The following is a 14,512-nucleotide window of genomic DNA, read 5'->3' on the forward strand; positions in this document are numbered from 1 at the left end:
TCCATACTTAACCTGAAACCGTTCTTAACCTGAAGCACCACTTTAGCTAATGGGGCCTCCTGCTGCTGCCGTGCCGCCAGAGCACAATTTCTGTTCTCATCCTGAAGCAAAGTTCTTAACCTGAAGCACTATTTCTGGGTTAGCGGAGTATGTAAACTGAAGCGTATGTAACCTGAGGTACCACTGTATTTTCTTTGCGAGGTTCTGGTGAACATGACAGCTACGTTGGCTTTGGGACCAATTAACTGGCTGTCTAATTTACTTCAGTGCAAGCCTGGTCCTTGAACTTCCCCACTAGTCTTGCCTGGCATTAGAGGGTATCCTTAGTTTCACTTCAGTATAGAACCAGAGCCTTGACTACACATGTAGCAGAATGAGATGGAAGAATCCTGAAATGCACCAGGGAGAGCGGTTATTTTTCAGGTCGCTCTCAGTCTCCACTGTGCCCTTTTTCTAAATTTAACGGGAAAATTGGGGCAAACAGCAGTAATGTGCGAGATGGATGGAATGAAAATGCTGGAACTCGCTGAGGGCACAGGGTGGGGTGGTCAGAGGAGCTCCCAGGCTGGCAGCATTGGTGTACTACAGGTGTGCATCCTGTTTTCACAGTAGCCAATCAGATGCAAATGGGAAGACCACAAGTAGCACGTGAGTTCCACCAATGCAGTGTTAGAAACTCAATATAAGCTAGGGTCCAAATGGCTCCTTAAAGCATGATTATAGCCACCAAAATGGAATGCTTAGTTGCCATTTGGGGGCAAGATGGCTCTAAAGCAGCGGTTCTGAAGCTGTGGGTCCCCAGATGTTGTTGGGCTACAACGCCCATCATCCCTGAGCTCTGGCCTTGCTAGCTAGGGGCGATGGGAGTTGTAGTTCAACAACATCTGGGGACCCACAGGTTGAGAAAGGCTGCTCTAAAGTCTTATTTTTCAAATGACAGCTGACTGTGATTGATTCTCAGTTAAACATCTGGCTAGTTCAGATGACAACCCTGAGCTAGGTTAAGTGCTTTGAGAACTTAAAAGAAGAAAAGTCACTTGGTCCAGGGACAGTCCACATATATTGGCTTATTCCGACCTCTTTTTCTTAACGGTGGCTGCTCCTGCTCAGGCAGCACAGAAAAAGCATTTTGGTTCCAGAAATTCATTCTGACTGTGCAGATAAAACATAACTGATAGAATTCTACAGGGTGGGGTATTAGTGTGTGAAAAGAGTCCAGATCCAATGATCCCCAGGCATGCATCTCCAAGGTGGTGGAGCTGTCAGACGCCACCCTGGCATCTTCACTTGGCTGCAAGTGATCGAAAGGAAGGTGCACAACATGTCTGGTGCCTGGCTAATTTCAAACCCTGGCAACCATTTGTGTCCCAAAGCAACTGGCATTCAGAAGTATAGCATCTTTGATACTAGATGCAGTACACAGCCATCATGACTAGTAGCCACTGGCAGACTTTGTCTTAACCCCTTTAAAATCCATCCAAGTTGGGGGCCATCACTGCACCTTCTAGCAGTGATGTCTGTAGGCTCTGTGTGAAAAAGTACTTCCTTTTGTGTGTCCGGAATCTACCAATACAGTGGTACCTCTGGTTGCAAACAGGATCCTTTCCGGAGGCCTGTTTGCAACATGAAAAGAGTGCAACCCGCAGCGGCACGTCTGCACACGCGCGGGTTGCAATTCACTGCTTCTGCGCATGTGCGTGACATCATTTGGCGCGTCTGCACATGCGCGAGCGGCGAAACCCGGAAGTAACCCTTTCCTGTATTTCTGGGATTACTGCGGGACATAACCTGAAAGAACGTAACATGAAGCAAACGTAACATGAGGTATGGCTGTATTTGGCTTCCCTGGAAAGCGAGAGAAATGTTTCACTCCCCACTTTCTCCATACCACACATAATATTGTACAGATCTTTCGTAAGAGGAGCCTGGTAAATAAAGCCAATGGCCCTTCTAGTCCAGCATGCTAGTCTCACAGTGGCCAACCAGATGCCTCTGCAAAGCCCAAAAGCAGGACCAGTGTGCAAGAGCACAACCCTCTCCGGTGGTTTCCAGCAACTGGCATTCAGAAGGATACTGCCTATGGAGGCAGAGCACAGCCATCATGGTCAATAGCCACTGAAAGAAGTTATCTCCATGAATTGCTTCTTCCTACTCCTGAATATATCCAAGTATAAGAAAATCATAGCCTGGAAACTGGGGCTGGATCTGGACACATCAATGATGTGTTTCAGTTAAACACGTTGTAAATTTAAACAGGGAAAACAGGTGGAGAAAAATGGCACTCCACATCGCCATCTGGTGGCACGATGTTATAAAATGTAAAGGTAAAGGACCCCTGGACAGTTAAGTCCAGTCAAAGTCGACTATGGGGTGGCAGCGCTCATCTCGCTTTCAGGCCAAGGGAGCCAGTGTTTGTCCATAGACAGCTTTCTGGCTCATGTGGCTAGCATGACTAAACTGTTTCTGGCGCAATGGAACACCGTGACAGAAACAAGAGCGCACGGAAACACTGTTTACCTTCCTGTCACAGCAGTACCTATTTATCTTCTTTTACTGCCGTGCTTTCGAACTGCTAGGTTGGCAGGAGCTGGGACAGAGCAACAGGAGCTCACTCTATTGCGGGGATTTGAACTATTGAACTTACTATTGGCAAGCCAAGAGGCTCAGTGGTTTAGACCACAGCACCACGCATGTGCATATACAGTGATACCTCGGGTTAAGTACTTAATTCATTCTGGAGGTCCGTTCTTAACCTGAAACTATTCTTAACCTGAAGCACCACTTTAGCTAATGGGGCCTCCCGCTGCCGGAGCATGATTTCTGTTCTCATCCTGAAGCAAAGTTCTTAACCCAAGGTACTATTTCTGGGTTAGTGGAGTCTGTAACCTGAAGCGTATGTAACCCGAGGTACCACTGTAAATTGCTTTTTCTTTACTGATCTAGCTGAATCCTCATAATATGGTAGGGGTGTTGTGATTGTTCTTACTACACTGAAGCATAAAAGGAAAGTTGCAGGTAAAAAGGAATTTCCTGCACAATCCTAAACATGTCTACTCAGAAGTAAATCCAACTGTGAGGCTTACTCCAAGGTAAGTGGGTTTAGGACTGCACTCTTAGGTGAGATTTCAATCAGGTTTAGGAACGAGGTTTGCATCCTACTGAAATTTGTTGTTGTTTTTAAAAAACATGTTCTTAGATTCATGGCATTGTAGAGTTGGAAGAGACAACGAGGGTCTTCTAGTCCACCCCTCTACAATGCAGGAATATTTCACCCATCATGGGGCTCAAACCCACAACCCTGAGATTATGAGTCTCATGCTCTACCAACTGAGCTATTCTAAGTTTTTTAAAAGTAATTGTTCTAGACATTTCCATAGCCAGCAACTTCAAACACATTCGCCTTCCTTTTCTCTTTTTTACATGGGATTAAATGTATTACTAAGATCACATAAAGCAAAACAATTTTGTTACTGTTGCTTTGTTCAGTGTTTGTAGATAGGACCTGTACTGTTTTTTATTTACATTAGCATATGTGAGGAAGTTAAATAAACTGGAAGCTATGGTAGGCAACATCTAAAAGAAAATAAACAGAAGCTTGCAATAGTTAGACGCCTGAACAAAACTGCTCATTTTGTGACTGAAAATGAGTTAATTGCTGGTGTGCCTGAATTGTCTATCTGCAAATCGGTATTTCCAAGGGAATGTTGAAAAGGAAAAATCACAGTGAAAGTGGAAATAGAAGAGATAATTGTGGGTATTGCACTTTGCATGTTACAAAGGCATGTCATTTTCCAGTGAAGCTTGCCATAAATAAAGTGTACGCACAGCCTACTAATACAAAGCTGTGCATTCAACTTACGTACTGACTCCCAATGCTGAGACAGCTTTGAATAAGTAAGACTTAAATTAACGACTCCTTTCCCTGCTTAAAATTTCACACTGGCTGGCTAAGGAATCCCAACAGGCTTTATCAGTTACAGAGCAAGAACCTGCCCAGTGTGTCCATGGCCCAGAATTCAGTTATCACTTTTGACCATTTTCTTATAATCTGCTTAATTAAGTACTTTCTAGTTTGTGGCAAACCACAGTTTGCCGTTGCATCCAAAACAGCAAACCAGAGTTTCCATTTTCTGGTTTGCAATCACAGTTTGCAGGGCAAGCACCAACCACAATTCACCAATGCAGGTGTATTGACAAACAAGGAAGTAGCTATTTAAGGCCAGTACAAGGGAAGAGATGAGGGGGATGGCATGGATTCAAGGTTCAGTCATGCATTGCCTAACCATGGTTTGAAGTTACACGTGAACTGACACATTATAACAACTTCCTTGATTTATCCCACGGGTAAAGTCCACAGCTCCCTTGACCAACTACATTCTTTTCATGGCACCCCGTGGGGTTCAGCCCAGTTATGTCACCCCTTGCCTGCAGAGCTGGCAGCCTCTCACCCTTTTTCAAACACCCTCCCTTGTGGAGTGTTCCCTCAGCCTCCTCTCTTCTCCCCTCTCCTTGGAATCCTCTGGGCAGCCGCTGCCGCCACCTCTGGTCTCTGAGCTGTCCCTGCCCCAAGGAGAGATGCCTCCTCACACTGCCCCACAGGGGCCCAGGACTTCCCAACAGCTGTCTGGGCTCACTCACCCACTTACTTGCTTGCTTGCTTACTCTGAGGCCACCTCAGCTCCTGGCAACCAGCACCCCCTGGCCAGCCCCAGAGGCACCATTTGCCTGCAGAGCTTGTAGATAGGGTTGCTGCAACAAACAGCTGCACAGGCCTTTAGGAGGCAGAGGTGCAAGAGGGCATAAGAGGGGGCAGAGGCCAGTGTTGCCCGCAGCACCCCTGACCACCATTTAAGGCATCCCAGGGGCCCATGGGAAAACCACTGCCACAGGGAGTAAATCACCTGAAGAGAAAACTATTGCCAGGGCCAAAGAGCTGCTACAGTATAGAATGATAATTAAGGGACTGGAGTTCTGAGGCAGGATATCCTGGGTTCTAATCTCATACATGACATGGCAGAAAACCTCAGTTTGCCATTCAGTGGGTGACCATAGGCAATGTTCATCTCAGCTTTTCTCTCTTTCTCTCCTTCCCTTCCTCTCATATGCATTATGGGATAATGACTGTGACCTGCCTTACAGGGTTCCTGTAAGGATTACTAAAGTAATGTATATGAAGAAAACTAAATACTATGTAAGCATTATATAAATAAATGCTCAGTATTTTTACTAGAATTTTACTAGCAGTATTTTTACTGCTACACGTGAATAAGCTCTTGAGATTTTCAGGACCTCTGGCACTTCCTCATATTTCTATCCAGCATAATAAACGTTGACACCCCACCTAATGCTTTCTAGATACACTTGAACAAGTATCTTGCTTTTTGTCTCTTCCATCTTGCCATAGTCACATACTCTTCTAGTACTCGACTAATCCCATCAGTGCCCCTTCCTATCATACAAGCAAACTCAAACCTGTCCAGTTTAAGCTGCAATTGAAATTACACACGTTTGAAGGAGAAAAAAAGTCTGTACATGCTGAACCTATGAACTTGTACAGCTTATCTGTGCTATTTAAAGGAATGTGTAAATATGGTTAATTTACTTAGCAGCTCACCTGGATGATCTAAAACAGCAATCAAGACAGGTGCTTTAAAACCCAACAGGAAACACAACTGTTATCTTAAAAAGAAAGAAAGGTGTAACTGGTCTAGTCTTCCAGTTACAGAACAACAACATTAAGGGCAAAAGCATCCTCTGCTAAGCCCCATATCCCCCAAATGGTTCGCAAAAGCTTACAATGAAGCATCACCACCAGTTACATCACTTGATCTCCACAATTGTCTGAAATCAATGAAGCCCCATAGTCTAGGGACTCAGCTAGACCAGTAAAGAAAAAGCAATTTACAGTATATGCATTGTATATGCGATATAACATTGTGCCACCAGATGGCGACATGGAGTCCCGTTTTTCTCTACCGGTTTCCCCTGTTTAAATTTACAACGCTTTAAAACTGAAACGCTTCTTTGATGTGTCTAGATCCAGCCCAGGAGTTGGAAAAGAAGTAGATGTGGTTTCTACTAGAAGATCACTGAACAAATTTGCAACCGTCCAGAAACAAGAAAAAAGGTAGTTCCCCTCCAACTGCGTATAACTGGACATACCTGGATGTGAATGACTATAACTTAGGATATTATCTGAAGGTCTGGCAGACATTTAAACTTTTCTCAATAGGAGAAACATGGTAATAAAAGCAACAAATTTTGCCCAGCTTTTGAAACAGAGGGCACTCCAAATGCAGTTTGCGATATGGAGGGTTATATGCTCAAAGGTTGGGGGGGAAGGCAAAAATGATTTCCCCGCCCCCTAAGGATCAGATTTGCAATTTCTGTGCATGTGTTGGGGAGGGACTACTTTGGAAGCCTAAGTAACCTCAGTGTCACAAAAGTCTTTCCACCAATGCCAACTAAGGTCACCTAGGCCACAATGATTACTGTTCTGCCAACATCCTTTTGTATATTGTATCTGGGGCTGCCTGTGAAGCTGGTTTATAAATTTGGAACAAAATATGGCTGCTAAATTACTGAACAGCACTGGGCACATACCACCACTCTTAACATATTTGTACTGGTTACCAGCGCATTTCTAGGTTTAGTTCAATGTGTTGGTTCATAACTTTAAAGCCCTAGATGGCTAGGACCAGGATAACGTCATCTTTTCCTACATGAACCAGGCCATTACTTCCTCAAAGACAGCCCACAACAGGATCTTCTCAGTTGTGGCACTAGGTCCAAACCTTTTTTGGGTATCAGGTAAAGACCTTTTCATTCACGTTTTACATCTTTATGCTTTCACTTAGGTATTAAATTCTGCTTGGACACTGATGATGATGATGATGATGATGATGATGATAATAATAATAATAATAATAATATACTATTTAAACCCTACCCATCTGGCTGGGTTTCCCCAGCCACTCTGGGCAGCTCCCAACAGAACATCAAAAACACGATAAAACATCAAACATTAAAAACTTCCCTAAAGTTGCCTCAGATGTCTTCTAAAAGTCAGATAGTTGTTTATTTCCTTGACATCTGATGGGTGGGTGCAACTACTGAGAAGGCCCTCTCCCTGGTTCCTTGTAGCTTCACTTCTTGCAGTGAGAGAACCACCAGAAGGCCCTTGGAGATGGACCTCAGTGTCTGGGCTGAATGATGGGGGTGGAGACACTCCTTCAGGCCGAGGCCGTTTAGGGCTTTAAAGGTCAGCACTAACATTGTTGTTCTGTTTCTGTTTTTACTGTGCTTTTGTATTTTGCTGTTGTCATGACCCTGTTAGTTTAAACACTGTTTGTTGATCTGGAACATATTGGTCTGAAAGCAGGAACTCAACACCTTAAGTCAGGTATAAAAGGGAGAGATGATATGAGTTGGAGCCCAGAGTTTGGAGGACTGCAGATTCCCCATACCTGCCCCAAGTAAGTTTAATAAGCACTATCTGTGAGTCTAAATAGTTCTTTCAATCCTCAATATAACTTGCATAGCTACTCCAATAGATCCAGTTTGATAAAACAGAGATCTATTAGCTCTATTGCTTAAATAACTGATTGTGTTATTTTTTGTGGCTACAAAAATAACTTCAGCTTTTTTTTAAAGTCAGTGAGGGGTATGAATAAATTTGGGACAGGTAGCATGTCAACTTAAAATATGGCAATTTCTTCTGCATGCCCTCTCCTCTCCCCCCAACCCCCGCCCCACTTTTAACAATGAGGTCCCTTTTCCAGACTCTGTAGAAGCTTGTGGTTTCTCTAAAATATATCTCTAAAGGTGCAGCACCTTGATTACATGGTATAAAAAATATTATAGGAAACTAATTAACTGAATACAGTGGTACCTCTGTTTACGAACTTAATCCGTTCTGGAAGTCCATTCTTAACCCAAAACCGTTCTTAAACCGAGGCGTGCTTTCCCTAATGAGGCCTCCTGCTGCCAGTGCCCTTCCACTGTTCGGATTCTGTTCTTAGACCAAGGTAAAGTTTGCAAACCGGGACACTACTTCCGGTTTTGCAGAGTTTGTAAACTGAATAGTTTTTAAACAGGGCTGTTCTTAAACCGAGCTACCACTGTAATAAATTTATTTTTTTATTTTTTTAATAATTGGCTGCTGTATGTTTAAGTTCAGATAAAAGTATTTTTGGTTTGTTTGTTTTTTTTAAAAAAGGGTAGGAAGCAGTCTATGCATTGACTTTTCGGAATATGTACACCGAATACTAAACATCTTAAATGCATACATCACCAGCATTTCAGCCACTTCTGCATGCATTGACTTAAAATGCATTGTGAACTAGGAATATTTGTATTATAGTGCACCCCCCCACCCACCCAAATGGGGTGGTTGGGTTAGGAGTGGCTAAGCAACAGAATAAATACTTTCGTAGAATGGGCATTGTTCCTTTGGCTGCCGAGTCAATACAAAATACAGCTGTGAGAATGAAATAAATCCCTAACAGATATGAGAAGCCTCTGCAAAACATTCACTAGGGATGAATACCAATTCACATGCCCAAGCGCTGAGATAGTGCTGGAATCTCAAATGGGCTCCATCACAATGCTGAAATGTTAATCAGGTTTTCCAATGCAGAAGACAACAATCTCCTATCTCCATTCTGTTGAACAGTCATTTTATATACACAGAGGTATTCAATCTCTCCCCACACCCCAAGTTGCAGAGCTAAAGTGATTTAGTTAATGTGTGACCACAATAAAGAATTCACATCATCAGTGCCCATTCCAGATAAGGATTTTAACACTAATGTGCAACTCTCCTTTTAACTTAAATTTATATTTTAAAAAGACTTAATATAAAAAACAAACCACTACATTGCTTACGTAAAATGTAACAGGAAACCACTACATTGCTTACATAAAATGTAACAGGAAAAGTAAAGTCATATAAAGCAGGACATCAAATGAAACTTTTCAAAAGCTAAATAAAATCTGAATGACATCATAATACAGTACCATAGATAACAATGAGCAATGCACAAAAAGAAAATGAAATAGTTTTAAGAATTAGGAATCAGAATCCAGGTAAGCTTGGGCAAACATGTTCGTCTTTTAAGTGGCATTTAAAGCTGGTTCCTGTTTCTACCTCTTGAACTATCCAGAAAAGGGTATTTCAAAGGGTGAGTGACACCATTAAGGAAGTCTGCTTCCATAGTGTCACTGTTTCCATGTCCCCACCAAAGAATTAACAGCAGGGTTTCCTTGGAAGATCTTAAGACTTCAGAGAGATGGTCTGCTTCTAAGGAATCCTTCAAGCCTTTTGGTAAACAGTGTGTTCAGTTAAACACAGCCGATACAACCTTAATATTTGTGCTCGCGTAATCTCACTGTGTACAAGTGACAATAAAGTATTTCAATATTTCAATTTCAATATCTGCAGAGAACACAGGTACTAGAGATCCACCAGTCTTGGAATTTGTTACTCGTTTGGCATTAATTTGAAAGAGGAGTTAAGCACATGCTTAAATATCTCTAGTTGGAATTAATTGTACTTAACTTTGGCTTGATCATTCTTTTTGTATGTTTTTTGTGCATTTTCTGATTGTTGTTATTACTGTACAGCATCCTGGGAACTGTTTGGTTCAAGGGTGTGCTAGAAAATTTTAATAGACTAAATAAAGTGGTCTGGTCAACAGACTGAGCTCTGAGCTAGGAAATCACCAGGTTAAACATTGTCTCATGCCATGAACTCACTCCTTAGGCTGTAGGGTAGCTGCTGTATCTCACGGTGAACCTCAGATCGGCAATATTTATCAACAGGAATGTGGTTTCACATAGTTAGGGATGTGATACAATCCCTTATCTTTCCTTTTGTGCCTATGAACTCCAAAGCAATCCCACTGAAAAAAAAACTACCCTGGTTTTAGATCCTTAAATCACATCAGATTTTTAAGGTGCAGCCACCCAAAGTCAAGCACCTGCTTAAATCTTGACCACTAAAATGCTGACAGCTTTGGCTGAATTAAATAACCTTTCTAAGGGTACAATCCTGTTCCTACTTACCTGTGAGTAAGCCTCACTGGACTCAATAAGATTTAATTCTTATAGACATGTATGAGATTGCAATGAAGTCTATAAAAGTGAAGTCTATATTATTTTCAGGTTCCTGATGCTAATTTATCAAACCTAAAAGGTTTTAAAGGGAAGTCAGACTTGGAAATAAAACATAGCTTGTTGAACAGAAATTCTGAAAAGGCAATGAACTTGGGATATAGGTAAAGCAAATTACCATGGGATAGAAGCAAGTCCATCAATAAATGGAAATGACAGAAACATTATTCTTCAAACTGTTCAGAGTTTCCAAATATTCTAGTAAGTTTTCCTACTCGCTTGCTAATTAATTTGCTATTTGATGGTGCACATAATCCTTTTCATGCCACTTCTTTGCAACCCATGAGCTCAGAAGCTCCCTCTTCAGGGTTCACACATGCTTGCAAGTTCCATGGGCATGGAGTTCCAAGGGTAGGGTGGGGCAACTGCACCCCCACCTCAGCAGATGAACCATAATCTCCAGATACCACGTATCATTAAAAATAAATAAATAGCAAGTTTCTAGCATTTGTAGAACCTGAGACAGGAGGAAAAAAGTAAAGGCATGATTCCTCTCACTTTTTCTGTGTGTGATTCTCTCAGCCTGCTTCCTCTTTCAGTGTTTCAGTTTGCCCCCACCCGGAGAAATTCCTGAGACCACCCTTGCCCATGGGCGGGGGAAGGTGTTAGCTACTGAGAGGAGGAACCTGAGCAAGGAAGAGATAAGGGAAGAAAAGATTACACATCCCTCACCTGCTGCCTCTTTTAGAAAGGCCCTTAGGGGCTACAATGACTTAGCTGTATGTAACCTGCCCTTTGGCTCACATTCTAACACCTTTCCGAGAGGCAAGAAAGGAAAGGCGACTTGCTTGCTCAATAATTTAAAGAGGCAGGAATATCTAAATGAAACAAAAAATAATTAACTGTCGTGCTCACTTCACGCCAGCAACACAGGGAGCAAGTGGGATCTAGTGGTGACATTCAGAAGGGACAAGCCGTGTAATTGCAGGTGTTGCCTGGAATTTGCAACGGTCAGAAAACCTCCAGATACAACCTTCGCTTTTTAAATGCTTCTTATTTCAAACCAACTGGTTAAGGATTTGGGAAAACGGCACCCAAATACGCTAGTATTTGTGGACATGGCATTCTATACAGAGAGGAAGTGCTTTGCATTCCATTCTGTCCTTCATTTCCCTGTTCGCTTCATGCGGAGAGATGAGGCAATGTCCTGGTCCTTTTTATACTGAGCACTTCTGAACCGTTTGTTGTTCTTTCTCCCCTCTAAAGAAAAAATAGAATGCAAGGTTCCCCAAAAAGCACTGCCCCTACCTTAAATATACGTTCCCCGTTTTGAGAATGGAAGTTGAGATCTCCCTTACCTCCTGAACCCTGCAAACCACAACCAAAGCCTTCAAACTGTGATCCTCAGTGACCACACACACACATACATACATACACACACTGCCAAGTTGACTCTGATACTCCCAAGCATCAGATGCCCTTCCAGAATCCCAGCTACCTCCTCAGCACCCAAGTTATCTCACCTTACTTCTCTAGTTACCTGCGCTCTCTCTGAACTGTAGGGGGATGCGGTTTTCTCACAATTCCCCTCATATCTGATGGGGAAGAGGCCAATGCAGTTGCAGAGTCTAAATGAACCATGGTAATGTTCACAGCCCATGAAGCCACCGCTCCATGCACGTTGACTTGCGAAGGATCAAGTCATGTTTCCACCAGCCCACTCAAGCCTTGCGTGTCCCCACAGTCCCCATAAGCAGTTGCAGTTACTACGTACACAGTTCCCTCCACCATCCAACCTATTACATTTGGACCCCTAAGTGTTCATACCCCCCCACATATTTGCATGTGGGTGGCTGAGAGGAAAGCAGCCATGTCAAACGACTTATTCTTGGGCACACTCAAGGTTAAAAGGGGTGTGTGCGTCCTTTTTCACAGCGGATGTGATCACAATTATTTTACACCTCATGATAACTATGGCAAGGTCATCCACATAGGACAGAGTTTATCTGATGCCTGAGCATGCACACATCTCTCTCTCTTAAAAAAAGATAAGAAAAGTAAAAGGTTTTGTACCTTTGGCATGCATACCTGATACGTGCCTATCAGTTAATGCTGCAATTCTTACCACGGAGCAAGTCAAACTGAGCTCAATGCAGCTTTCTTCCAAGCAGACAGGCTTCCAAGGCCCTGCATGCACATCCTTGCCAGTCAATCTCAGTGTGTGAGAAGTGTGAGGCAGCCACAGATCCTTTGGGGTGATGGCAGAGAGGGGTGGAACTGCACCGAAATGGCACCCCCCCTTCTCCAGCACAGCTTCCCATCAGGAGCCCAGGAATCGCCCCCCTCCTCATACACACACACACACACACACACACACACAGAGTGGGGTGCCAACTTGAATAAAATATTGGGGGACAGGTAAGCCCCTTCCCACATAATCGATCACATGATGCAGTGCACATACACACAAAATTTGAATGGCAATGCCCATCAACTTGGGGGGGGGGCTGGCTCTCTCAAATATTTTTAGGGGGGCCGAAGGGACCTCGACCCCTATGCACACACACACACACAAGCTCTGTAGCTGTGGCCACACCAAGCCAACCCGGAGAGCAGCCCTGACCCTCCTTCTCCCAATGCATGCGAGAGCTTTGCAGGCAGCAATTGCTCCCTTGCGCGCGCACAGACCCCTCCGCTCCATCACGCGGAGGAAAAAGATGGACGCGGGGCAACTCTTCCCTTTCCCTCCCGTTGCCAACAGTTGCTCCCCTCCACCGCGTCCCCACAACAAGCCCCGAAGCGAAGAGCACGAGGCGGCAGCGTTGGGCGCCCAGGCGGAGGGAAAGGAGGAGGAGAAAGGAGCAGGAGCTACCTCAGGTCTTCCTCTCGCCGGCTTCTCCAGCGAGCGAGCCAAGTCTCTCAGCCCGGCGGCGGGGTCTCTCTCCTCTCTTGCTCGCTGCGCCAAGGCGCGCGCGGAGGGAAGCAGGATAACGCGCGCGAGCAGCCGTCGCTTTCCTCCGCCTCCTCCCCTTTCTCCGGCTTGCCTCCGTGGCCGGCTGCCGCTTCCAAGTTTAGGAAGTGTGGCAGCGGCAGTAACGCAGCACACACTCTCCGGTCTGTGAGGCAGGGAGGTGGGCGTGTTGTGAGGCAGCTTCACCGCAGGACATGGAAGCCGGCTGCGAACGCGCGCGCTCTCTCTTTTGCCAGCTCGCCACGCTGCTGCTGCCGCCGCCGCCGCCGCCGCCTCCTCTCCTCAGGCTCGCGCCTCTGCTGCTGAATAATAAATAAATAAGCGAACCGGAGCTCGCTGCTTTCGGCCTCGTTCGTTCCGTGCAGCCGGGGCGGGGTGGGGGTGGGGGGCGGCGAGAGGCAGCAGCAGCAGCAGCCGCCTCCGCCTCCTCTCAGGTTACCTCAGCATCCATTCGAGACTCGCGCCGCGCCTGCAGAAAGAGCTGCTGCTGCTCCCCCCCTCCCGCCATGGCGGGGATAAGGCCAACGAAAAGGCTCCGCGGCCAGCCAGTCGCGGTGGGCCACCAGGGGAAAAAAATGACATGAAATAAAACCCATCTTAGGAGCCTATGAAAGATATTGCCCTAGGTTCCAACTCCTAGAGCCTGGGGTCCCCTCACCCCACCCTTGGGAGCCAAATATTAGCCCCCCCATAAAATAATTGAGAGGGCCAGCCCCCCTCGGTGTTGATGGGAGTTGCCATTCAAATGATGTGCATGTGCTACACCTTGTGGTCGATTTTGTGGGGCTGAGGGCTTTTGTGGTTTCCAGCCGCCCAATATTTTATTTAAGTTGGTACCCCCAATAAAATCCATCATAGAGCAATATCTTGCATAGGCCAATAGAAGGGTTATTTGTGGGTTCCAACCTGCCACTCAAAGGATCCAACTCCTAGAAGCTGGGGTCCCCTTACACCCTGGTTGGGAGCCAACTACTAGCCACCCCCAATTGGAGAACAGCCTTTACCAAAGGTGTCATGGGTTTTGAAGATGCTCGAACTCAGGGCGAAAGGAAGAAATGAGCTAAGAGGAAGGCACACTTGGCAAACCCTCACCATGATCAACTCCCGCCCGGAAACCCAGGTCTCCACTGCGGAAGGACTGTGGCCTCCACAGTCACTTATGGACTCATTGTTAAAACCGTGTTCATGGAAGACAATTTTACTCAGCTACGAGTGATCACCAAAGAGGATGAAGACGACATCTGGTTGGTCACTGGGACTACAGGATGCTTACTCGGCTACGAGTGATCGCCAGAGAAGAAGAACTAGCCCCCCAATAAAATAATTGAGGGGACCTCCCCCAATTGATGGCCATTGCCATTCAAATGGTGTGCATGTGCTGCATCTTTGTGATTGATTTTGTGGGGCGGGACTTATCACACACACACC

The 14,512-nt window shown here is 45.0% G+C and overlaps 1 protein-coding gene across 9 annotated transcripts in view; it reads right to left on the reverse strand.

Moving 5' to 3' along the window:
* Window positions 1-14,512, reverse strand: part of PALM2AKAP2 (PALM2 and AKAP2 fusion) — a 206,691-nt gene that overhangs the window by 62,531 nt on the left and 129,648 nt on the right. Inside the window, exons 1-2 of one of the 9 annotated variants that reach the window (XM_081893805.1) lie at window positions 11,654-11,788; window positions 11,422-11,481 (exon numbers count right to left, since the gene is read on the reverse strand). The exons of 6 other annotated variants lie outside the window; for them this stretch is intronic. In XM_081893805.1, coding sequence (XP_081749931.1) covers window positions 11,422-11,481; window positions 11,654-11,773 — 180 coding nt within the window. In that variant the 5' untranslated portion in view covers window positions 11,774-11,788. Of the gene's footprint in view, window positions 1-11,421; window positions 11,482-11,653; window positions 11,789-12,201; window positions 12,224-12,985; window positions 13,397-14,512 lie in introns of those variants that run through there. 2 more of the 9 variants (XM_081893807.1, XM_081893800.1) reach the window with 2 other exon arrangements.

This window comes from Podarcis melisellensis, assembly GCF_964234715.1.
Source record: "Podarcis melisellensis genome assembly, chromosome: 17".
In the NCBI taxonomy this organism is placed as follows: domain Eukaryota; kingdom Metazoa; phylum Chordata; class Lepidosauria; order Squamata; family Lacertidae; genus Podarcis; species Podarcis melisellensis.